This window comes from Meleagris gallopavo, chromosome Z (genome assembly GCF_905368555.1).
Source record: "Meleagris gallopavo chromosome Z, MGAL_WU_HG_1.1, whole genome shotgun sequence".
Lineage (NCBI taxonomy): Eukaryota > Metazoa > Chordata > Aves > Galliformes > Phasianidae > Meleagris > Meleagris gallopavo.
Window position 1 is genome coordinate 54,590,583 of NC_139435.1, and position 24,786 is coordinate 54,615,368.

The 24,786-nt window shown below is 39.5% G+C and overlaps 1 protein-coding gene across 1 annotated transcript in view; it reads left to right on the forward strand.

Annotated features, from left to right (window-relative positions):
• NRG1 (neuregulin 1) overlaps positions 1-24,786 on the forward strand; it is a 461,683-nt gene that overhangs the window by 414,726 nt on the left and 22,171 nt on the right. Inside the window, exons 7-8 of the mRNA XM_085213119.1 lie at positions 16,011-16,140; positions 22,157-22,215. Coding sequence (XP_085069245.1) covers positions 16,011-16,140; positions 22,157-22,215 — 189 coding nt within the window. The remainder of the gene's footprint in view (positions 1-16,010; positions 16,141-22,156; positions 22,216-24,786) is intronic.

A 24,786-nucleotide genomic window follows, 5' to 3' on the forward strand; every position in this document is an offset into this window, starting at 1 on the left:
ATCAACTGCATTAGACTTCTCCTGCCCTCCAGAAAAACGTGTGCCAGGAGATAAGGCAAGAGGACAGCCCTGTTCATATTGTTCAAAGGAAAGTTTTATGCATCTGCACCTTCTCCAGCACAGCACGTGAGTTGCTGCCGTGCACAGCACTAGCTTGTGGGACAGCAAGGCTGCATTCATCCAAGTCTGGTGATTCTGGAGCCCCACATCATCCTTGCTGGCCTTATGTCTTGCAAGGACAGTGATGTAAACCAGGGTGGGCAGAAAAACTGATATTGCAAGCTATGAGGAGGATGAGAGGGAAAGAAGATACTGAGGAAGGAAGGCTCAAACAGACAGGGCTGCTGGTTTGGCACAGTCTGGAATCAGCTGTTTGCAGGGAAGGCAAAAGATATCTCAATACAAAAGGCGATAGATATTGTGATCTGTAGGTCCACTGCTACAACAGTGAGAGCCAAGCTTGGACTTCTGCTCTGTAGGAGTCAGGAGAAGCATCGTTTTAGGCAGCTGTAATTCTTTTTCAGCCTCTAGAAACAGAGTGTAGATGACAAATTGCAGACTATTATAAAGCCAAAGACGAAATCCCTGAAACTTGTTTTTTCCCATTTTCATCTCAAAGCGATAACCTCTTCCGTTTATTTCTCTGATGTGACACACTCCACCAGAATATGTGTGAAAGATGGAAGGTAATGAATGGCATCCTGTTCTCACTCATTTATAAAATGTGTCTGCTATTGACTTGAGGCCAAACACTGATCTCAGTTACAAGAAAACAGACTCAGGGTAATTGCACTAAGAGCTCATGCTGTGGCATTTAAACTCAGATTTTAGAAAGAAACTTCTGAGTTTTTTGGGTACTTCCATTCTCAGAGTCCCTGCTTCAGGTCAGCTTTCATGGATTATTAGCCCAGCCTGTCTGAAGAGCAGGCCAACTCAAGAGATCTTGAACTGATCCACCCAAAACCAGCAGTTTATTTACCGTTGTGCTTATTTATTTTATTTGTAGAGGAACCACTTCAGGGCTATCCCAACTGAGCACAAAATGAGTAAAAACAGAAAGTATTTTCTGTACAATTTCTTGAAAAATAACTATAATTACTTTTCAGACATGTTTAATTTTTTCTCCCCAAGTAAGAATCCATGTCACCAACAGCATATACTGCAGAACTCTGATATGCACACACCACACAAGAGCTGTATATTTTGAAAATAAACCTAATCTATTCTGATAATTATTCAGTTCAAACATTTTTTTCACTTTTTGCTGACTTTCATGTAGTATACTTAATCACAATTTGGAACAAAATTCTGATTGTTTCCAGTGTGACTGGTAGAATTAGTTTCCAGTGAAATAGAGAAATATATTCTAAATGTAGGTCTGTATTTTATTTCCAGTTTCTTTCAAATCCTTCTTAAAATATTCATATTAACTGATACCTACTGATTTCTTGAAATTTTCTCTTTAGTTTTCGTTACTCATTTTGGAGAAATAATTCTTTCAAAATGTAAAATGTTCTTCATGCTTTTGAGAGCACAAAAATTGTTTAGTCTGGTCATCAGGCTTTTTGAACTTTGAGTTTTGTAAAATGCATGAAAGATTTTTTCATTTTATTTTTTATAACATTATCTGGATATCTCTTTGATACTCAAATTTATTCTGATCAGCATCAGTAATGTAGGAAGAATCCTTTTCTGCAGCATATTTCTGAAAGACTGCACAAATTTAACAAACCAAAACAAGAAAAGAAGTCTTACTGCCAGAATATAAGCAAATATATTTCACATTAGACTTCATTTGATTTTATTATCCATGGCATCATTTTGCCATAAGTAGTTTTTATACAGAGCTACCATACACTGAATCAGAATATTTTTCCCCCAAATATGCATGTTTTTTTTTTTAAGCTAGACTGATTGTATAATCTTTGCTTGCATCCCTACCTAAGACAGAAGATTTTTGTCTATGCTCAAATTCATTGATTTCCTTTTGGACAGCCCCAAACTGTTTAATTCGAAAAACTGCTCTAAGCCTTAGGAGTATTAATAGAAGACGGTGCTCAAAGAAACACTCTTCATTGCTGCATGTAAATAAAACCAGATAAATCATGCAAAAAACGTCAGTGAGGAGAATGACCCACTCTCTGTTCCTCAGTGGGATCACTTTCTCATTTCAATCAAGTCATAAGTGACTGTGGCAGATAAATCCTCCTGGCCCGTTTGCCCTTTTCTCTCAAAGCAGACTCCTTGCACAGTAAAATGCAATTTCATCCTACTCGGTGAGTTTCATAAAGGCTATAGAAATTAATAGCACACAGGGTCAATTGCTACAGTGCTGGGAGAGTGAAAGATTGCACAGAAACTGTAACTGAGCCCACCACTGGCGTACTAGCAAGCCAAGACTTCTATTTAATTAGTTTTAAGTCAATCTCCTTGCATATTTAATTGGTGGATTCTCTTTGAGTCATTATTACCATGATATTGTGACTTCAGGTAAGGAAAAAACAAGGTTTTGGTGGAGTGAAACAAGATGTGTTGGGTAAATTGAGGGTGCTAATTAGTGTACTCTCCAAACACAATACAACTGCCACAGCAGCATTCATCATTCAGTCTTTTTATTGTCCTGCTGACCAAGGTTAAATAAAGCAGAGGGCTGACATGAGCTTCTGATTCAACAGGGAAGTTGAAAAAGATACTAAGTCAGCCTTGCTTGGCTGTAACAGAATACCTCAAAGGAAGTGAAAATCACTCTGTTTTGCCCTGAGATACTCAAATACTGTCTTGTCTGCATTGACCTTGAAATATTTTCCATTGAGGAAATGCATTCTGTGGAAGGCAGCATTTATACAGGCTGGGCTTAGGCTAGAATTGCTTTTATTATTTTACCTTCACAAGCCTCCATCCTATGGACCTTACTGAATGTGTAATGATGCAAATGGGCAGGGGAGACTGTGGAGAGGACAGAGGGATGGTGCCATTAGCTCCCTGTGGCACAGGGAGCTGGCACATCGGGAGCACTTGCCACAGGGCCATAGCCATGAAGCTACAGCCATGAGGCCTGTAAATGTCAGGCTGGCACTTGATTCCTTTCCTCCATATGCTCCTCAGCCCCAGAGAAAATCAGCCAAAGACTTTGGTCCTGTGGAAAGCCTCACATTGTCTAAATATACCTCAGACAGGAAAAATGAGTTGTTTCTGAAATTGTCACCACTTCCCATGGGTAGTGTGGGTAATTTGCTCCTTGTATTTCACTCTGGGTACAGCAGCTGAGGATCATGTGAAAACCATACTTAAAGGCAGTTTTTGCAGCAGATTGTGCCATTTCTCAGACTCCAATAAAATGCTGTTGCAGTGCTACCAGCATACAATGTTAGCATAATCCCTACAGCATTTTGTTTCTTTCTTCAAGCTACATTTTAGCTTTCACATGAAAGGAAAAGGAGAAAGCCTAATGTCTTAGTTTGCAATACTGCATAGGCTCAAAGGTTGGGAAGCAAGAAACCAGCAAAAACACTGAGTATATGAGCAGAATGTTTTACATTCTGCTGTTCTCTTTCTAAAATTATCTTGGGATTCTGAGGGCTTGACTCAGGGCTCTTGAATGTCATAACCCACGATTCTTCTTGCTTTGGCTCATGCTGCAGGACAATATTTTAAAATAAATGTAAGCCTACAACTTCCATAAATTCAGAATAGCTCTCACACTGCTTCTGTCAAATATTTGCCTAATACTTTTACCTTGAGCACTTGATATCTTTCTCTCTCACTGTTTTGTACTACATGATTGTCTTGTTCTGGGGACCTTCAGGAGTTTGTCGTTGTTCCTCACTTCAGATCAAAAGTGGAAAAGACTGACACATCTGCCCAAAAAAAAAGGTATGCAAAACACTTTCTGCAAGGTAGAATCCACATCTAGCTTCATCAGGTTAGGGTGTACAATCCTCTTCCAGTCTCTTGGTTGTCATTTGGACTTCGTTAATTTTTTTGGCTGAGATGTTTTGCTATCAGATTAACAATATGATGGGGGCAGCCCTTGGAATCTCTTCTGTGGGACTGTGGATGGCAGTTTCCACAGACAGGACAGGCAGGAGGCCTTTACTTAGCAATTTCTCTTTTGTGGAGCATCCTGCAGAAAATCTTGGTTGTCAAGACACAGAATTTACCTTTGTTCTTTGGTATCCTTGATGTTTTCTAGTATCACCACCTCTGTGTAATTTCGTGATCTTTACATGTCTCTACATTTCTGGCTAGTGTTCTCCTTGACATTAGTACGCAATAGCATCTGTGTTCTCTTTACAGTAATAGAAACAATTGATATCAACAAAAAGGCCCTTCTTAGCTGAAGAGTGAGAACCAAGAATGGCACTGCTATAGCAAGAATTATTTACATTGAAAAGAGAGCTTCAATAGGGTGAGATTTTTTTGGTAAGATTTTTTTCCTTGTATGACTAGAAGGACAGTAAGTGACTATATGTGCAGTATTGCCACATATCCTCTTTTAATGAAACAAAGAAGTTGGCTTTCTGCTGAAAGTAAGATGTCTACCTGGACTGCAAGCTTTCCTTCAATCTGGCATTGCCTCTTGCAAAGAGGGAGACTCCCACTCAGGGAGCTGGACCTTTTCTCATTCCTACAGATCCATTGCTTTTGTAGGTCTGTGTCTGCACAAATACATGAGTATGCCAGTGACTCCATTAGCACAGCAATCTGATGGCATTTCATTATAAATCTGATTTTTGACAGATTTATAACCAGACTGTAGAAATTAACTGCTGGAGGAAATGTGCCATTTAGTCTCAACATGAACACATTTTATTTTTCTACATGTTGTGTTTTTTCATACCAGACTTTTTTAGTGAGTAGAAAAATAACATTATGCTTGTTTTAATGTACTTCTCTTAAAGTGAAAAAAAAACAACAACAACATTTTCATAAACATTTCAAAACTGTCTGACACAATCACATGTTTATCGCATAGTCCTCTATGAAATTTTTTGAGATCAGGTACCAATTAAATGACAGTCAGTATATCAGCACATTAACATATAGCTTCAGTGAAGAAATAGCATATGAATAAAGTAAGATTAGCAGGTAAATAAAATAAAGTGCTGCATAAACCAGTGCTGTTGATAGATGGAAGGCAGCCTTCCCTACTGCAACAAATATACTGCTGTTTATTTTTATAAGACTGAGCTGATAACAGATATTAAGGACAGCACCCAATGATTCTACAGTAATCTGTGGTTTTGCCATGGCACTTGGCCAGTGAGCCCAAGGTAAAGTGCTGTATACCTCTCACTGTAGATGGAGAGGCTCATGAGGAAACAGTAACTCTCCTACTCTGTCAGATAGGACTTGTGCAATGTGACACAACAGTAGCTCAGTACCTGCCTCAGAGAAGCCTTGAAATTAGATAATTGTTAATAATCTTTTCTGTCTCCAAGTTAATCCACTTCAAAACCCCTTACTATCAATATAAGTAGAGTCTGTTCTGATGGGACAAGAGGAAATGGTTTCAAAGAAAACTAGGGAATAGTTAGGTCGGATATAAAGAAGTTGTTTTTACAATAAGGATGGTGAGGACCTTTGAGGAACTGAAGCAGAACCTGCCTTTCACGAACCCATGCTGCCTAGGCCTGATCCCCTGGCACATGCCATGTGATCTCCCTCAAGATAGGCAGTCAGTTGGACTGGATGATCTTAGAGGTAGTTTCTAACCTTGGTGATTCTATAATTCTGTGATTCTGTTCTGTGAGGCTCTGGCACAGGTTGTCCAGAGAGGTGATGGATGCCAGCCCCCCAGAGACCCTCAAGGTCAGGTTGGATGGGGCTCTGAGGACCTGATCTAGGTCCCTATCTGCAGAGAAGTTGGATTAAATGGTCTTTAAGGGTTCCTTCCAACTCAAACTATTCTATTATTCTATGATTCTATGTAAACTGAAAGGTAGTGTTGCTGGAAGTAGTTGAGCTGTAGTGAAAGCTAGCTATTGATGGAGATACTGCCTAGGCACTGTCTTCCAGACCATTGCTGTGCTTGTGATCTAGCCTGCTTCCACAGCCATTCAGAGAGGGCAGAGGTGGCAGTAATTACAGGTAGCTTATACTGGGGACAGGCTGAGTTAGTGGCTAATAATGCTGTGGCTCCTAACACTTTGTGCCATCCTTTGAAGTCTATTGGAGTTACTCTCATTTAGACCTATAGCCTGAAGTTCAGAAAATAAGTAGATAAATAAATAAATAAATACATTCCAAATTTATTTCAGGCTAGTTTAACAGTTTCATACTTCCTATATGGAACAAGTTTACTCTGCTGAAGAAAGCACTTTCTTTGATAGGAATCTCAAGTGCTTTGACAGTTTGCTATAAAAGTACCCTACTTGCAGAGTCTAAAGGATCTCACTGTAAGCAAAGCACCTGCTAACGCTGTTCTCTGCACTGTCCTATGGAAAGAGAAATTCCAAGCAGGAAAATGTGAAGTCTGTGTTTTTCAGAAAAGGCAGTCCCATGACTGTGTTGGCGGATAGCAGAGTGAAAATTGCTTGTGCACCACCCACGGAAGATTTTTCTCCTTGGTCTCAGTGAGTAACTCTGTAATGGACCAGGAAGCTGACTCCTCCAGCAAAACCTGCATAAGAGACCCACTAGCTCTTTCTAACAGCTTCTCACACCTTTTTCAAATGGAATAGTTGCTGACTGTATCTCAGAACTTGCTTTGATTTGTAAAGCACCTTAAAAAAAAATAAAAATCGCAGGCCTTGGAAATCTCTGCTGGAATACAAACATCAAAGTAATCTGACAAATACATTCAAGCTTCAGTGCATTAAGAAGTAATCTGTGATAAGTGTTCATGTTCGTACTTATCTCCCATACTTGCCTGGCCTATTGGACGACTTTTCTAGTAATGCTTTCTTATTCTAGATGTCTAAGAGATATTTGGCAACTTGTGAGAAATCTTTTGCATTTTCAGAGAGAATTTGCCTTTGCCGTATCTTTCACTCAGAAATGGAGGTGTATTTCTACCCCAATCTGTATTTCAAAGAATATATAACAAAAGCTCTTGTTACACAGGAAGGGCTAATCCCTGCTACTCCACTGTTCCTCACCTGAATCCTGAAGTGGATTAAAGAGATCTGGTTAAAGAGATGGAGATGTTACTCCTCAGGGCTGGCATATCCCCTATGAAGCAAAGGGCCACTGGAGAAGGAGAGTATTAGGTGATTTGGGACTTAGAAGGAGTAGAGGAGCATACTCTTAACGGCTCTGCAGATAGGCTTCAAAATCAATTAAAGCATGTTTAATTCTGGAATTAGTAAACTAGTAAATGTTTTTCTCTGCAGAGTATGCAACAGAAGACAGACTAATGCCTTCTCGAACATTCGGACTGGACTTTCAGAAATACTCAGGCAAAGACTGCAGACACAGATTCTTTTTGCAGACCTGGGACGTTTCAGTGGACAATTTTTTCTTTTAATCAGTCTGAACACTTAAGGCACTGTGCTGGAATTCATTCTTTTTCAGTAAAACTTTTTAAAGATATCAAGAAAAAGCATGGAAGCTGATGTGACTTTAAATAAAGCAGGTGCTTGGGTGCTCTCTTGAATTTGAGCATACACGCTCAGTTTTAAGTAAATTCTTGCTGAAATACTTTCCTGAAGTAGAGTTCCTGGCAATATAGGATTATGAAATTGACTTTGCATGAAATATCATTTGTGCTTGAAAGCTTGCTGGATTCTTTTCATAAGCTGTTGAATAGTCTTTACAGTCCCTGCATTTCTGTGAGTAATAGGGCTGAGAAGTGGAGAAATGGTGCACTTATCTGCAGAGGTATAATTTTACCACTTGGAATTAATAAGAAAAATCTTTATATGGAGAAAAGAGGAACAAGAACAGATTTTGAGTCACTATGTTATAATGGGATTTAAATATTTCAATACTCAATGTGATAAGAAAATAAATATGTCAGTATTGCTACGTACTAATCAGGACAAACTTCATGGTAACAGGCGGAAGCTGTAATACAGTCTTCTGCCACAGAAACTGTCAGGAATGGGTAGACAGCCCTGATACTTGAACTAACTAGTGAGAGTTAGATCTTTTGTTTTAGTGATTGAATGTGATTTGTAGCGTAAGTGAACTCCATTGCTGACATACAAGGAAAGTGTCAAATGTTGGCCAGAGAAGGGAAAAATCCAGATTTTGCATTCCAAGGCCTTGCAAAACCTGCAGTTAGATTTGGACAGCTGACAGGCCTTAGGACAGCTTAAGGATTCCTGCACAGTTCCTTGAAGGCAAGTGATCTGTCTTAATAATCATGATGGTCTTTGTGTCTGTCCTTTTGGTTTTGTCAAAGTTCTTCATTTTTTTTAATTAAAAATCTTCTTTAGTTAAAAGCAGTGTGTACAGTTGTTTGGTCTAAGTAGAAATGATGTTCTTCATGTCTTGGTATGAATGTCACTACTGTGTATAGCACTTGAGACTTCAGAAAAGAGCCAAGATTCCCTGGTTTACTAGTTAAAGTCCAGTTCATTTTCCTACCAGCCTCTCTATTAGGTCAGTACCTCTGTATCTTATTCTCCATGATGTATGAAATAATCTGCTTATTTGGAAAGGAGAGGTGCTAGCCATTTCTCCACCAGCTCAGTTTACCACCCTGATTGATCTCTCACAAGTGAACACTTCCACCTCATAAGATAGGATAAATATCGCTCCAAACTCACAACAATTTCATGGGGTTATTTGATTTTCTAGGAATTACTGCTGGCGTGGATGATGCAAGTGTTTCCATGGAATATGAATTAATATGTGAGAATGTACTTGCGTTTGTTTCCCTTAAACCCTTACAAACAGGGTCTCAGTGTGAGGCACAGGGCATGCACTGCATGCCTGAGGACATTCATGAAGCTGTCCTGAATTTCTAGCCCAATATGTTACTTACCTAACCTTGCTGCACAGAGACTATGGAGAAGCACAGTGTGCAGCCTCTGAAGCAACACGAGCCAGGACTATTGTACTATGACTAGTTGGCCACCCAGGCTTTTCCTCATTGTGGGATGCTCTCCAGTGCAGCAACGGCCACCACATAAGATAAAGTTTGTTATCGTGACAATTACATTCAGTCCCTTATCTGCCATCTCCTTTAATCTAAGGCCTGTAAGTTTTCAGACCCTCTCACTCATTCCTGGCACTTTCAGGGATATTCACGAGTCCCCCAATAGCAAAGACCTTCCCCTATCTGTCTGTCAGTTCATCATTTCTGGTTTTACGCCTGTTTTTCCTGCACTGGTTCCCTCTACGCAGATTTCCTCTGCGTCTTCTTTCCATTTCATGCTGCCCATTCCTGCCACACACATATTTTCCTCTCGGTGCCCTCTAGCCTGTCACTGCCTCCTGTTTTGCCACTCATGTCTGCCCTCCCTGGGTGGGGAACGTTTTCCACAGGCCCTTCCAGACCTCTTGCAGACCCTTATCGCATTGCCCAAAGGTGGAAGTTGACATCCTTCATGGCAGTGGAAAAGCATGCTTTGTCTGGGAGCCCAGTTTTAACGAGGTCTCTCTTCGCACCCTCGCTCTCTTACACAATCCACATTCCTTTCCCTTTCCTAAAAAATAAAAAAATAAAAAAATAAAAAGGAATGCATTGTGCACATGCACTTGCAAGAAGTGACAAACTTGCATCCCACCCAATGCTTTGTTCAGAGCAGTAATTGTGTTACCTCACAGACAGCTTGTGAGCTGTGTGTGTCTCTGTCCATCTTTTCCCCCATCTCAAAATTACATGAAGCAAACAAAGATTTTTCCTTGTCAGGCTGCCTTTAGCATGTGTGCATGTGTCACCTCTCGACCCTCTGTGATGAGCCAGACGCTGTACAGGTCTTACTATCACGAGCCTGCCAACTAGGTCAGTCTGCTGGCCTATCAGGAAGGAAGTGATCCGGTGCAGTGAAATAAGTGTCTGCCTTTTGTTTTTCTGGTTTTGGGGTGTTTTTGTTGTTGTTGTTGTTGGGGTTTTTTTTTGTTGTTGTTGTTTTTTTTTGCTTTGCTTTGCTTTGCTAAGCTTGGATTCATGAGGGGAAGCCACTGCTGAATCCAATTCAAGATTCATAGAGAGAAGAAGGACATACTGCTGTGGTTCAGCAAGAGTTTATATGCTCTCAGCCTTTCCTGAAGTTTCTATCTTGCAGACCCAGCAATTTCCTGTTTCCTTCTTGCTAGTTCTGATCTTTATAGAGATAGTGCTGGAGTAAGAAAGCATTGTCTGAAACTCAGAGAGTAATTCCCCTAACTTGTAAGTGCTCAGTTCCAGCTTCTGGCAAAACAGCAGGCTTCTTGAATGATTTCATGTGAAGGTCCCAGGAACCTGTTTTAGTGCATGTTGTTTCTGAGGACTGAGGCTACCAAAATTAATAACCGGGTTCAAAAGACAGTTTATTATAGCCAGTATATTACATCACCAAAGCAATGTGAAAAATTCTGAGCAGACTTATGAAATGGTCCAGAAATGCCTCCAATAGAGTGTGGAATTTTTTTTCCTGAGTTTCTTTCATGGGTGTTGGTGGTTTTCTAACCCTTTGATATGTTCAGATCTACATGGGTGCAGCTCCAGCTCTGGAACCAGAGGATTAATATAAAAGAACAAACACAACCATCTGCTCACCTGGTAAAAAAAGTTCTGCTCTGTACAGACAGAAGCCAGTTTTCCACTGATCTCAGTTTTTGGTTTCTGTCCTCCTTGAAGGCACCTGTGTAGTTTTTGCTACCCACATTATGCTGGAACCAGCAGTTTTCCTTATTCGGTGCAGTACAGAAAGGCAGAGCTTTTCTGCAGATGCAAGTACTTCTCTGCACTTTGCAAGTCAAGCTCATCAAGGATGCTGGAGTTGAAGAGGCCTAGTCCTCAGTGGGAAGGAAAGTAGATTGTTTCACTGAGACGCTGAGGGATTAAGTGCAACAGCCAAAGTTATATGGGAAATCAATCTGCCCTGCAGATCAGGGCTGAACATTTTTAAACTGCCCGTCAGCAAGTCAAGGGGGAAATGGATTGTGTTTTTAAAGGAATGAATGAGCTTCAAGTGAGGGAATGTGGATTAGTAAAGCTGCCTTTCTTATGGGGTCACACATTTTGTCATCCTAATGCTAGCTTGCATACTCTACTGTGTGCGTTCTTACTTACCTTTCTTCCTTCCCTCTGTCCCTTCCTCACTCCATTGCAGATGCCTTCCTCTTTTGTTGCTATGAACTATAAGTAGGCTTTGCTCTACCCTTAGTTTCAGAAAACAGGAACAAGCAGAAGTATGTTTTATACTGTATTCTGTATACAGTATTCTGCTCTTTTTCTGTTCATAAAATGAGACTGGAAGGGCTTCTGTCTGCAGTCCACTTAGGTGGCACATTTATATGTGGCCTTCCTGTGAGAATGGCAAACGTTCCTTCGTCTGCAGATGACACTTGACTTTGTCTACCTTTGGTCATAAGCATCACCTTTGTCACCTTGCGGGGCTTTGAGTGTGTCCTCTGATTTTACACCAGCTTTGCAGAAACTCAATTCAAGGAGGCATGGATTCTATTCTGTTTAGGTTGCAAAGCTGATCCCTCTCAATCTGTACTCAAAGATCCCTTAGGACTCCTTCCAGAGTCTAAGCCTTGGAGTCCAATGCTACAGACCCTGTATTTCAGAGGGGGTCTTTGGAAAGCAAGATAGAGAAAGAGAATGCATTTATCTGTTTCAGAGCAGAAACGGGTCAGAGATTCCCCAGGTAAGCTCAGAATTGTGCGTAGTGATGTCTGCCTGATGTGAAATAATACTAAATTAGTTGTACAGCAGTAGTTCATGTTTCAGAGTACTTTTTAAAAGATGCTATAGCTGTTCCTCTTTTTCTTAAAAGCTTTGGGCTGTTCTCTTAGGTGGGAGCAGATCTCATTATTCTTCACTGCTTTGTGAATATTTGTATTAGCAGAGACTTTATTCAAACTGCCTGCAGTTGCTGTTTAAGGATGGCATTTCTGCATTTAGGAAAAAAAAAAAAGAGAGAGAGAGAGAGAGAATGCACTGCTTTTGGGTGTTAACTTACGCATGACATTTTCAAATTTCATTCTAGCATGTAATTTATCTTTTCAGTGTAAGTTAGGGGTTTGGTACAGAACAGCAGAACATACCAGCTTTGCTAGTTTTTACTTGCATAGCTGAAGGAAGCATTACAGAAGAGAAAGGAGGTATGAATTTTGGCTAGGTGGATAAAGAACAACACAGAGATACGTGGTCTGCAGCTGTGCTTTACCTCACCCCTGCAGGTCATTCCCATTATACATCCTCCAAACCCCTGTCTGCTATAGAACTATGGAAATGCAGTGTTTAGGACTAGTTATGGGCTGTATGAAATGGGCTCTGATGAACACCTGCTCCCAAACACCACATTTCTTCCGTTATGTGGCTTTCAGTGAAACCCAAAACCACAGTTAGTGTTTCTTGTTTAATTTGCAAAATAGACTTACAGTGAATACACTGAATACTGGCTTTATGCCATAAAAACTATGCATTCTTTGCAAAGAAAAACTAATACCAGAATTAACTCTCACTGGGGACTTTTTTCCTCCCCTCATCCCATGCAGTTATGAAGCTCAGGCAGGTTGGGACTATGGTGCTAGTGGATCAGTAATGCAGAGAAAATTATTGTGCAAGATTTATACGACAGTTTTGAACACATGATGCCAAAAACGAAGGGTAGAGGCACTCCTCACAAATACGTGTAAAGCCTTTGTATCATGGGATTTTCTGAGAGCTGCAGATTATTCCCATCTCTTGTAATCGGTTCAGAGCAATTGCTATTATCCCAAGCTCACTGACATCAGCAGGGAAATAACTGTTACTTTGAAACTCCACAGTGATCTGAAGTTGATTGAACTTCTGCTTAAAGAAAAGCTGTAAGCAAGACAATGAAAACAATTATAGATAGCTACAAGCCCACTTGCTGCTGTACCTTCATAATTCAATTTCAAACATTCCATTAGCCAGCAGCATAGCAATATGGGTTTTTGGCAGAAACACTACAGACAGTATCGTGTTTTTTTTTCTTCCCAAATCAATGCATTAGCTTTCCAAGTTCAAGGACATCCTCAGAGTGTTTGTCTCTCTAGTATTTTAATGAAGTGAAAGGACATAGTTAAGCAAGTGCTGTGAGTAGGGATAAGCTTAAAAGTGAGCTTACCTGTTTCAACTCAGGTTTCTTACCATACAGATGGAATTCACTCACCCAGGTTTCATCATACCTGCGTTCATTTATGCCATATTGTGTCATGTCAGACGTCTCCTCTTGAGCTAGTAATCTAGGGTTCTTCTAAGCCAGGAAAGGCTCCTCCATAAGATAAATTACCCATCTTAAGATTTGTGTCAAGGATGTGGTCAACCCACAGATGTAAGGCATAGACAGCCCTTCACTGCTGAGCTGATGGCAATATGTTGGCCAGCCTTTTGTCAACAAAGTCCTGTTCAACCCAGGCTAGTTGAAAGAGTATCAGACTACTTTTAAAACATGACCCCTTTTCCTGCTTGTAGACAAGGTATAAATTTATCCTGGTCTGAGAAGTTATACATCATGCTTCGAGGAGCCAGGAAAAAGGAATGTGTTATTCTGAAGAATTAGTACTTCATGCTTGCATTTCATTAGGCCCCAGTCTAAATGAGGATCTAGTGAGATATGACACAATGGGTGGCTGCAATGGTGAAAAGCAGAGGGAGCTTGAGTTTTGGAAGGGCTCTTTTTGGAGCCCTGTCAGCCTGTTGGAGGAAAACACCCCATACAAACAGCACATCGTAGAAAACATAAAGAGAGACTGGCATACTGGTGATGGATGGCAAAGTAGAGAAAAGGCATGAGAGGCAATGTCTGTACAGGCAGACAGGATTTTGATGGAACAATAGTGAGGAATTTAAATATATCAGAAACTCATATCTCATTGAAATAAGACAGCTAACCCATTCAAGAAATGGTGCCAGCCATAGTGGCCTGTTTTCCCAAGTGCTGAGTTCCAAAAATGCAGTTTACCTTGGAAGATAATGAGAAATGCATGAAAAACAAATGTGACAGGGACTACTTCATCCTTATTCTCAGAAATAACTCAAAATGCATAAGTGGTGCTTGCTAATAGCTGATCTACCACAAGCATGTTTTCTTTGGATTCTGTGTTTGAGGCAAATGGTAGAAAGTCATGCATCATGTAGTACAAATATGCCCCTTGGGTGCTTTTGTGTTGGAAAATACTTTGACTATCATACAACTTTTGTGTAGGCATTTGCAGCTTTCTAGTCAGCTCCAGTGGAATCAGTCAGTAGATGAAACCATCATTTCACCTCAGGGCAGAAGCTATATTACAGAAATAAAAAGACTAGGATTTATTTAACACTGTAAGAAAATTTCTTGATTCCATGTCTGGACCCAGACAAACAAAGACCATATAGAAATCACCTCCACCCTTTATAGGTGGCAGACAGTGACATCAGTTAGTTTTTGCCATTTAAAAATTAGGGAAAATTCTCACAGCCTTAAACTTGCTCTGCAGTCAGTGTGGAGAGATAGACACAGTAATGCAGTGTTTCTGCTGGAGAGGAGCTCTGCAGAGAGGGACCTGGGCGTCCTGGTGGACGACAGGTTGGCCATGAGCCAGCAGTGTGCCCTCGTGGCCAAAAAGGCCAATGGCATTCTGGGGTGCATTAAGAAGAGCGTGTCCAGCAGGTCGAGGGAGGTGATCCTCCCCCTCTACTCTGCCCTGGTAAGGCCTCATCTGGAGTACTGTGTCCAGTTCTGGGCTCCCCAGTACAAAAAAGACAGGGATCTCTTGGAAAGAGTCCAGTGGAGGGCCACAAAGATGGTGAAGGGCCTGGAGCATCTCCCCTATGAAGAAAGGCTAAGTGAACTGGGTCTGTTTAGCCTTGAGAAAAGAAGACTGAGAGGGGACCTGATCCAGGTTTATAAATATCTGAGGTGTAGCGGCCATAGCGGTGAGGCCAGTCTCTTTTCAGTGGTACGTGGAGACAGGACAAGGGGAAATGGCCAGAAACTGCAGCATAGGAAGTTTTGCACGAATGTGCATAAGAACTTCTTCACGGTGAGGGTGACGGAGCACTGGAACAGGCTGCCCAGGGGGGTTGCGGAGTCTCCTTCTCTGGAGATATTCAAGTCTCGCCTGGACGCCTACCTGTGCGACCTTGTGTAGGGAACCTGCTTTGGCAGGGGGGTTGGTCTCGATGATCTCTAGAAGTCCCTTCCAATCCCTACAATTCTGTGATTCTGTGATTCTGTGTGATTCTGTTTATCCCATCTGTTGGCAGGATAAGGTGAGTGGCTTTGTGTGGGCTGTGGAGAGAGCCTTACCACTAAATTGTGAATCAAGTGAAGTCAGTCAAACCTGAATGACTTGCCACAGGTCACATAACCCAACAGTGATGTGGTTCCTGAGTTGGGAAATGACCAGCATCCACGTTAGAAGTTCTAAATGCTACCCCCTTTCGGTAGTGCTTAGTGTAAAACATATCCAAACTATGGTGTTACTGCACCAGAGATTGTGACTTGGGTGTCTGCAGCAGTAGCCTACCAGGTGCATGCCTGACTTACATTTAATGCTCACAGAAGCAGTTTTGCAGTCACATGGCTTTAATGCTAATCGCTCGAACTATTCACACAATTTAAATAACTCCATGTAAGTCATACAGCCTAATTTAATAAAGTATACCTGAGAGTTGCAGAAATCAAAGTTTGTTTGATGGACTGGATCTAGAGAAATGCTGCCTTTCCCATAAGCTGGGCGTGGGGTACCTCCCTGAGGTATGCATTTGAACTCTATTTTGTGCATTAATCAGCAAAAAATGGTGTCTAATACTTGTGGAGGCAGTAGATAAGAGAGTTCACTGACATGTAAGATCCACCCTGGACTTCCCTCTTCCCTCACATACAAATACACTTACTGGACAGCAGGAAAGTTTAAGCCATTCTGATCTGTATTTTCTCTCTTGTCTTTTCCAGCCACTTCCACATCTACAACTGGGACAAGTCATCTCACAAAATGTGACATAAAACAGAAAGCCTTCTGTGTAAATGGGGGAGAGTGTTACATGGTTAAAGACCTCCCAAACCCTCCACGATACCTATGCAGGTAAGAAATCTTGTTTTCTTATTTTGGTGGAGCCATCAGGTTCTATAAATACTTCTTCTTTAAAGGTGCACCTGAAAAATTTCTTCTCTTAGACTTGTGGCATGACGTATTTCTTCATTCTAAGTATCCGGATATGAGGCATGTGAGAGGCTAACCGAGTAACCTTCCCATGGGTTAAAAGGCACAGCAAGCCTTACTGATGTATATCTGGCATGAAGTAGCACAATTTAAGCTGTAATGTTAGATATAATGAAAAGATGCTGTATACTAAATACACTACAAAATCAAAAAATGTGTATTGAGAACTTCATCAGATAAGTGCTCTTTCTACAGGACAAAAAGTGGTTTATGTTTATTTTCTGCTCGAATAACTGAACATTTTCGGATGAGAATGTATTCTCAATTGCAGTTTTCACTGTTGTGTCAAGTACATAGAAAGAAAAGAATATTATGGCAGTTTGTGGAGGTTACTACTTCATGTGAGGATTTTGATTCAAGAAATCTTAGTGACATAAGCTGTTTGTGCTTGTGCATTTCTTCTCAAGGCCTAGCCTCTCTATAAAAGGCTGTTGCAGTGATCCATTATTTGGAAAGATTCTAGTGAGAAGTACAGTGCTGGAGTACACTTCCTGCCTGGTAGCACGTCATGTAGTATTTACTTCTGGAGATAAATCATTCTTAGCAAGTTACTGCTTCTCTCTGTCTTCAGAGGGAAATCAGCATTTAATACCTTAGGTCTATCAGGACTGACTGGAAAGTGGGCACTTTTGTGAAGATATTGCAGCTTTTCAGACAGACAAGAGACAGCTTTCAGTGGAATCTGTTGTCTGCTACAACTGCATAGAATTTCAGATATCTTTGATTAAAAATCAGATGACAGTACTTGGAAAGAAGGTTCTGATGGGTGAGTTACCAGAAGGTCTGTGATGCTTTCATTAGGTGAGAAAGGCATAGGTTGCATGGCACTGTTGTTAATTTAAAAAATAATAATAACCTACAATGTTTGCTTCACATGTAAGTTTTCGTTTGTTTTATAGATTGATGTTTTCTGAACTTTATGAGCCTTGTTTTGCTTTGGGTTTCATGGATTGCACCTTTGCTGAAAGTGATGAATATTTCATTGATTTTAGAATAGTTTTTAGCTAAAGTGAATATGGAACAGTTACTGGCTCTGGTGGGCTGGATAGCAGAGAGAAAAAAAGGTTGTGTTGATGTACTCTTGATCATGTTACATCAACAGAACAAGATGAGCAGTGTGATGTGGCTCTTCTGGGTATGTACCAGAGCCTACCTGCTTGTGTCTACTTTCTGTCTTTACACCACTCAAGAAAATCCAGGGCAGCAGAGCTCAAAATCTACCAGATTTGCTACTAATTAGCTTTATTTTGACAGTTTCAGAGCTATACTATTTTCAGTTGTTTGGGAAAGTTTTTTGGTGTTTTGTTTTTCTTCTTAATATATACTCAGAGATCTGTCTCCGTTTGTTCTGTGATATAGGTTGGCTAAATTTTTCTAACAGACTGTCTCAGATGCACTTCAGTGGAGAGAGGATTTTCTCCCTCTTGTACACAAGAAATAACCCTTAATTCTGGTTTGGAGTTGAAAGAAAAGGCAATTCCTAAATTTGGCAGATGTGCCTCTTTCTGGGTGGCCCAAAGCCTATTTGGAAAAAGCATCAGAGCTGTAAAATCAGAAGGGGTGAATCTCATTTGTAGTAAAACAGTGGAATAGGATTCTTATCCTGAGGACAGTTAGGGCCACTGCTATTTTGCTGGCACTTTGCTATGCCCTCTAATAATTGCCAGAACTGAAACTTTATGTTGCGTAGCGAAACAGGATGCAATGCTGCAATATAAGAAATGAAAGTGTGAGTATTTGAAAGTGGGAGTACTGGGAAATTGAAGAGACAAAATACCGTTCTCTTCTTGTTTCATTGAAAATACAGATGTCTACTTTTAATTCTAGTATTCCAGTGTTAATTAAAATAAGTATCTATCCAGTACACATTGCCTTCATTGTTCTGAGAAAATAAATCTTCCCTCAGAACATGCCTGTGGAAACAGAATGCTTGAAATATGGTACTTGCTCTTCATATTTCTGCCTCAGTAGCAAGTTCACATTTTTCCATATGGTCCATCTGTTGAGAGCAAAAACAAAATTTCTAAAGCATGAGCCATATCATTCTAAATTGGTTTTATCCCTAACCAAAAAAACATGACTCAGAATCACAACAACCATGGAATTTTCCAAGTGATATCTCTGGTTTTGTAAACTTTTCTAGTCTATTTTTAAAAAATGGACCTCCTAAGACCAACTTCTCTTAGAATCTAGACCTATGTATTCAAAAAATGCCTTTCGTAAAATATGTGTATAGTAATCCAGTATGAATTAGATCTTGATCTCATGGATACTGATGTGAGCTTCAAGGAAATTCAACGCATTTAAGAGATAGCTAGATGAAATAATAAATGTGTAAAGGCTTAATAATGCATTGTACAGCTACATCTGTAGTTACAAGTGTGTTTCCAATATTTATTAACATTATGATCCCAGGCTGAACAAAACAATCCCTGAACATGAAATATGATAAAATAAGCTTTGAGGCTTATTAATGTATAAAACTTTCAGATGTTTCATAGGAACACAAGTCACGTTTTGAAAATGGTACGGACTTGGAAGCCTGAATGTTACTGGTGTTGCTGAGGTTCTTTCATCGTTTCTGTCCAGCTGGAAGTGTATCCTCAAGTCTTCTGAGGACAAACAATGAGACAGCTTCTTCTGTAAATGTAAATTTAAGACCAGACTTCCCAGCATTTTCTTCTTATCTGAAGAAAAACATATATGAATATAGTATTGGTTACGCCTTTAGAGTGTTCTTTTGAAGATTTCTCCCATGAAGTCCTCACTGGTCTGACTAATTGATTCCTTACTAGCAGAGATCATCTTTTCTACTGCTTTTTCTATTGATGAAGAAATTGATTTACTTCCTGATTTCACTGGATGAAAATAATGTTTTGTTGTAATGCTGCTGTATGTCTTAACAGCAAAAGAGTGAATTACATGTTTGTTCATGATGTAGCCGGTTGCTGTACTCATATTCATGCAAAGGCTTTGATGGAGTTGACATAAAGTTCTTGAAAAAGACAAAAAAAAGACAAAAATTGTTTCAATGATGCTAACTAAAGTTCTAAAGTTACTCATTTAAAAAATACAATGGAAGTACTAGTTTTGATACAAACTATAAAATGGGCTACTAAATGCATCTTGAAAAACCACATTCCTACAATGCATTTGTAGGCAGTCAGTGAAACAGAAACACTAAGTTCTGAGCCTTTCAGCCTTTCCCCTCCTGCCAAAAAGCACTGATGAAATGTGTTTGATGTATTCCTTTTAAATACTTAATATAGAGGAAAAGAAAAATTATTTTAATCTACTTGTGGCACCACCCACTTTTATCATAAATCAGCAGTTGCAGTAGCTTGATACAGACCCAACAGGCAAACACCAGCCAGCGGCCAGAAGTAATCTCGAGATTTTTTATCAGCTGCATGCTTATTGGAGTTTTGTAGAGTTGGGCCTGGAGAAGAAGATGGAGATGTCACTTTGAAATAAATGTCAATTTATGTGCAAATGCCAGCTACCAAGGACAAGTATTTAATTAAATGTGCAAAATAAAATAATGGAAATTAAGGGGATAGAACATTTTCACTCTTTTTCAGTAACACAGATCAAAATGCAGTCTTTTGTTATACCCAGCAGTGTTTATTTCTCATGATAAAATTATCTTTGTTGCATTTTTCTCAATTGAATACATCTGTGGAGATTTGAATCGCTCTACATTGAATGCTTATAAGAAGATAGGATCTTTGCTCTGAGTGTAATAAATACCCTTCCTTAATAAACCAGTGTATCATTACAGCAAGTCATCTCCAAATAATCATATATAGATCTCCAATTTTTTTATTATACCAAGGTTATTCCTGCATTGTTTATTGAACAAGAAACTAGTGATAATGCCTGACACTGATCACCTGCCATAATGCTTTTCTGGAGTCCTATCTGTACAATATCTTGACTCTTAGGACTAGAGGAAACTGTTGAGTAAGATAAAGCCTAAAAAACCAAGCCTGACCTCCTCAGTGGACAGGTAGCTCTGATGGATGGAAGAGGCAAAGAATCATTCTGAACAACTTTCATTTGCAAATAAGAGGCCCCTGAAAAGTAAATGATGAGGTAGCTTGAAATGGAAGCTCATCAGCAGCAACAGAAGAGGGAGATTCTTGCACCATGGCAAAACTCATGGAGATTCTCAGAAAGATGGACAACGCAAGTTAAGATGGATTCAAAGAAGTACGTAGCGGGTCAATACACAAAGTAAGAGTGCACTGAAGAAGAAGAAAGGAGGAAGACTGAAGTTCTTATATGTTTAATGTGGTGGAGAGTCATTCAGATTTATATAAAAAGTGCAGTAGCTTGGATTGGTATGCTAATATTTTGAGGGAAAATTGCTGAGCTCCACCACAGAATCAAGAATAATGAAAGGTGAAGGAAGAATTGACAGCCATTAGCAGAAGGGAAGATTAAAAAAATTGAAGACAAATTCATTCTTTATAGACATGAGGTGACCAGCAGTGAAGTCTTCCACAGAAGACCATGTGAACTGAAAGGGTGGGCAGCTGTGGAGCTCCAAATTTTCTGACCAGACTGACTCACTCATTCTCCATATCAGCCATGATAAAAATACTTTTACCTTTGGGTTTCAGGTTCTCCTCCCTTTTTTTTTTTTTTTTTTTTTTTTTTTGCTTTTTTTGCTTTTTTTGCTTTTCATGATTGCTGTTTTATCTAGGCTCCTTTTAAGGAAACTACTTGAAGACACATCTCATTACAGAAATAGAGAAATCGTAGTATTTTCATAGATACTGTGTGACTGCAACAGTGTAAATTGCCATTATACACTGCATTGCAAATTTTAAAATATTTGGTCCCTTCATGAGGTGGAATAAGCAATGAGATGATAAATGCTTTTGCTAGGCCTGATTCTTCCTTCTTTTTTGAAACAGGCAAACAAAAAGACTTCCTGTGTTTTTCTATGATGGATTTTTACTCTAAATTTTGTGAAGCATTATCTTCGGAAAGATTACTCCTTCTTTCCCCTTTTCTGATCGTTATTCACTAACACCTAACCAGGAGGTCACTTAGTGCACTACCATCTCCGTAGGCCAGCAGATGTCAGTCTGTTAGTGCAGTGCTTTTGGTGTACTATTGCTTATCACGTTTTTGCCCTTTAGGTGCCAACCTGGATTCACTGGAGCAAGATGTACTGAAACTCTGCCCATGAAAATCCAAAACCAAGAAAGTATGTTAAAATAATCTGAACTTTGCTTTCTTCCCCAACTACAGCAACAAAATCAATAGTACTTGGTGTTTTCACAGTTCAGCTGGAACCGGCCTCTTTACGCACTAATTTATGACCTGATTTTCTAAAGTAAAATCTGTACACCATGGCATTATTGACCTCCAAAATGTTTCTCATTTATGTGGTTTTTGATCTTTCCATTCATTTGCAGATGCATTTGTATTGCACACACTGGCAGCTTTCTTGTTTGGGAGACTGCTGTAAAGTGCTACTCTAAAAGAACAAACTCACGGAGATGAGTGATGTACAGATCTTGTGTCCTCGCTGCCTTGTGGAAAGTGCATCCTAAAAGCAATTTGGGAATTTGAAGTGGTGAATTTCTCTCTCACATCTCGAAACACACTTTGATCTGGATTGGTTTGGTTTTGGCTTTTTTGTTTTTTTTTCGGGGGGATTTCTGTTTCATTTCACAGAGCAAATGAGTTGCTCTCAACATCTTGAGCCATTTTAACACACTAAACCGAGATACGGTTTCTGAAAGTGAACTCACCAAGTCGTATCAGTTCACACTGACGGAGCTTCTTTCTTAGCATATATTCACCTCTTCTCTTTTCTCTGTTTTTTTCTCTACCATTTTTTTTTGTTTGTTTTTCCTCTCAGGTGCCCAAATGAATTTACTGGTGATCGCTGCCAAAACTACGTAATGGCCAGCTTCTACAGTACGTCCACTACCTTTCTGTCTGTGCCGCAGTAGACGCATGCTCAGTCGGTGCTGCTTTCTTGTCGCTGCATCTTTCCTCCAATTTTTTTTTTAATCCTTAACAAGATTTGTTGCCTAAGGCCTAATATTGATCGTCTCTGCTTGCTGCATGAACATGGTAACGAAAAGCAATTTCAGTACTCTCCTGGATTGTTTGGCATTGAGGTTATGGGGAAATGCAAAACTAAGGAACGCTAAGAAATTAACACTGAATGATGTGGTATATACATCCCACTGACGTCAAGCTAAAGTGCAAAATAACATATTGAAAGTCATTTTATTTGCCACGAAAAATCTTATGAAACTTTATACAGAGCAGTACTCACTCAGTAAATGGATAGGTAGATGAACTACTTATATATGAATTTTATATTCAGAACAACAAGTTAAAGGTAATTGATATGCTTACTTCATTTCTAAGAAGCACATTCCGAACAGGATCAAAGTGTTCTTTCTTCTCTTCGTCCAAATTTCGGGGCAAAGAGAGCGCAGAAGAAAGAAGAGAAGGGGGAGAGATGGCATAAACAATGGGAACTGACGTATTTATTTGTGGGTAACAGGTGCAAGAGATTGAGTATTTCAGAGCCAGATTAATTGGCTAAATAAGTGTAGCATACATACACACAGACGAGTCTGTATCAGACCACTGGTAGGATCAGCACTGCAGTCACATCTTAGAAGTTTTCCCATGGAGGAATGGATTAATCGTTATTAATTGTCAGTGACGAAACAGAAAGTACACTGAACATTTATTGTCTTATTGGCTATAATGAAGTCAAAGGTAACATATAAGAAAATTGCCTAGATTTTACATTTTAATGCATGAGTACTTTTTATAATTAATTGTCATTGGCATCAGAATGTACTATGATCTAAGATCACTATTTTAAGAAATATTTTTTGATAGATTGCATGCCAGCATGGAAAGATTTCAAAGACTATAGGCTAGCTTAATTTAATTTCCATTAGTACATAGAACTAAAAGCTGTTAGCAGATGCTGGACATTTTGGAGCCTGAAGAGATGCATAGATTTTCTCTTATACTCATGGATGAAAAATGTCCATTCATAATTCATACAACCCATCATGGAAGCTACCCATGTAAATCCCAAGGGCACTGACTGGAGACCCGACCTTCCAACATTGAAGTCTGTATTTTATCCCTCAGTTTTAAATGCTTTATTAGTGTGAGTTATTTTTAAAATATCTCTGGTAATTATGGATTTAAGAATTTTTATGCTATTGCAGTGTTTAAGTTTACCAAGTGTTAGATTTAAATGGTCTTTTCTGTGTATTGCAATGAAAAGTACAGTTAAAATTTTCTGACTGTAGAAGAACCATTTAAAAAGAGATGCAATATAAGTATAAGATCCATTATTTGCTGATGAATTTGCCCTGAAAACTGCGGAAGAACTATATGGTAGACTTATTTCCCTACCCAGAAAAGTGTGTGTGTGTATGTGAGAGAGAGAGGTGTATTTTCCCTCCTCCTTAGTTTTTCAGATTCCTAAAACTGATGGGGATTTTTAAAGGCATCTTTGGGTAGGTGACACTAACCTGAGATTTTCTGAAGTTGCCTACACGATAAAGGCATAGATGCCCTTGCCTTGCAGTAGGAGTGTATGTATGTAGGCCAGTCTAGTACAGCTTTCCTTGAAATGCATTGGCAAAAGAGCATGCAAATACATATCCCGTAATAGTCTGAGAACTTCAGGCAATTACTGTTGGACTCTGGCACTAAAGTCTAGAGTGCATCTGCATTATAACTTCAGATTTCTTAAGTCACTACCAGTCTTAAAATGACATTTTTGGGTAGGATCTAGTGAGGACACATATTTAACAAGAAAAAGATCAGTGAGGAAGCATTCTTACCGTTGCACCCAATGCAGAGGTGCAAGAATGTAATACATAGTATGTAATGTAAGGGGAGCTTTTATTGGAAGTTCTCTTCAGGCAAAAGTTGGAGCTAAAAAGTAGGCTCTCATATTTTGCACCAAGTGTTGCAGGTTATTGATTTAATTTAGTTCTGTTGATGCAGCTTTTGCAAATTGCAGAGCAAATCGGGGCTAGGAGGAAACAAAAATGTATATGTCAACTACAAAGTGCTACTAGTCATTATTGATTTCAGACGGATCTTTTTTTTTGTTTAGAAAGAAGTTGTTTCCATGTCAAGTATGCCTGCTGGTGAACTGTCACTAACTTAAGGCTGTTGAGAATAAGCTAGCTTCCAAAGTCTGTTATAGGATCCTGAAGACTCCTAAAGTTATTTGCAGAAGGCCTTTTGCAAGATCAGAACTGAGCTGATGCTCAACATTTTGAAAATCTCCAGCCCCAAGAGGGTGTAAAACTCAGTGGTTTATCTTGTCAGTGATTTCCTTAGCCCTTGTGTAGGTAGTTATCATGGTGCACTAAAAACAGTTCGAAAAGAAATACAGGATATTAGCTGGACCTCTCTTTTAAGAAAACTTCCCCAATAGAAATGACTTTCCTTTTTGACAGTGGAAATTTAAGCACAGTTTATGTGATGGAG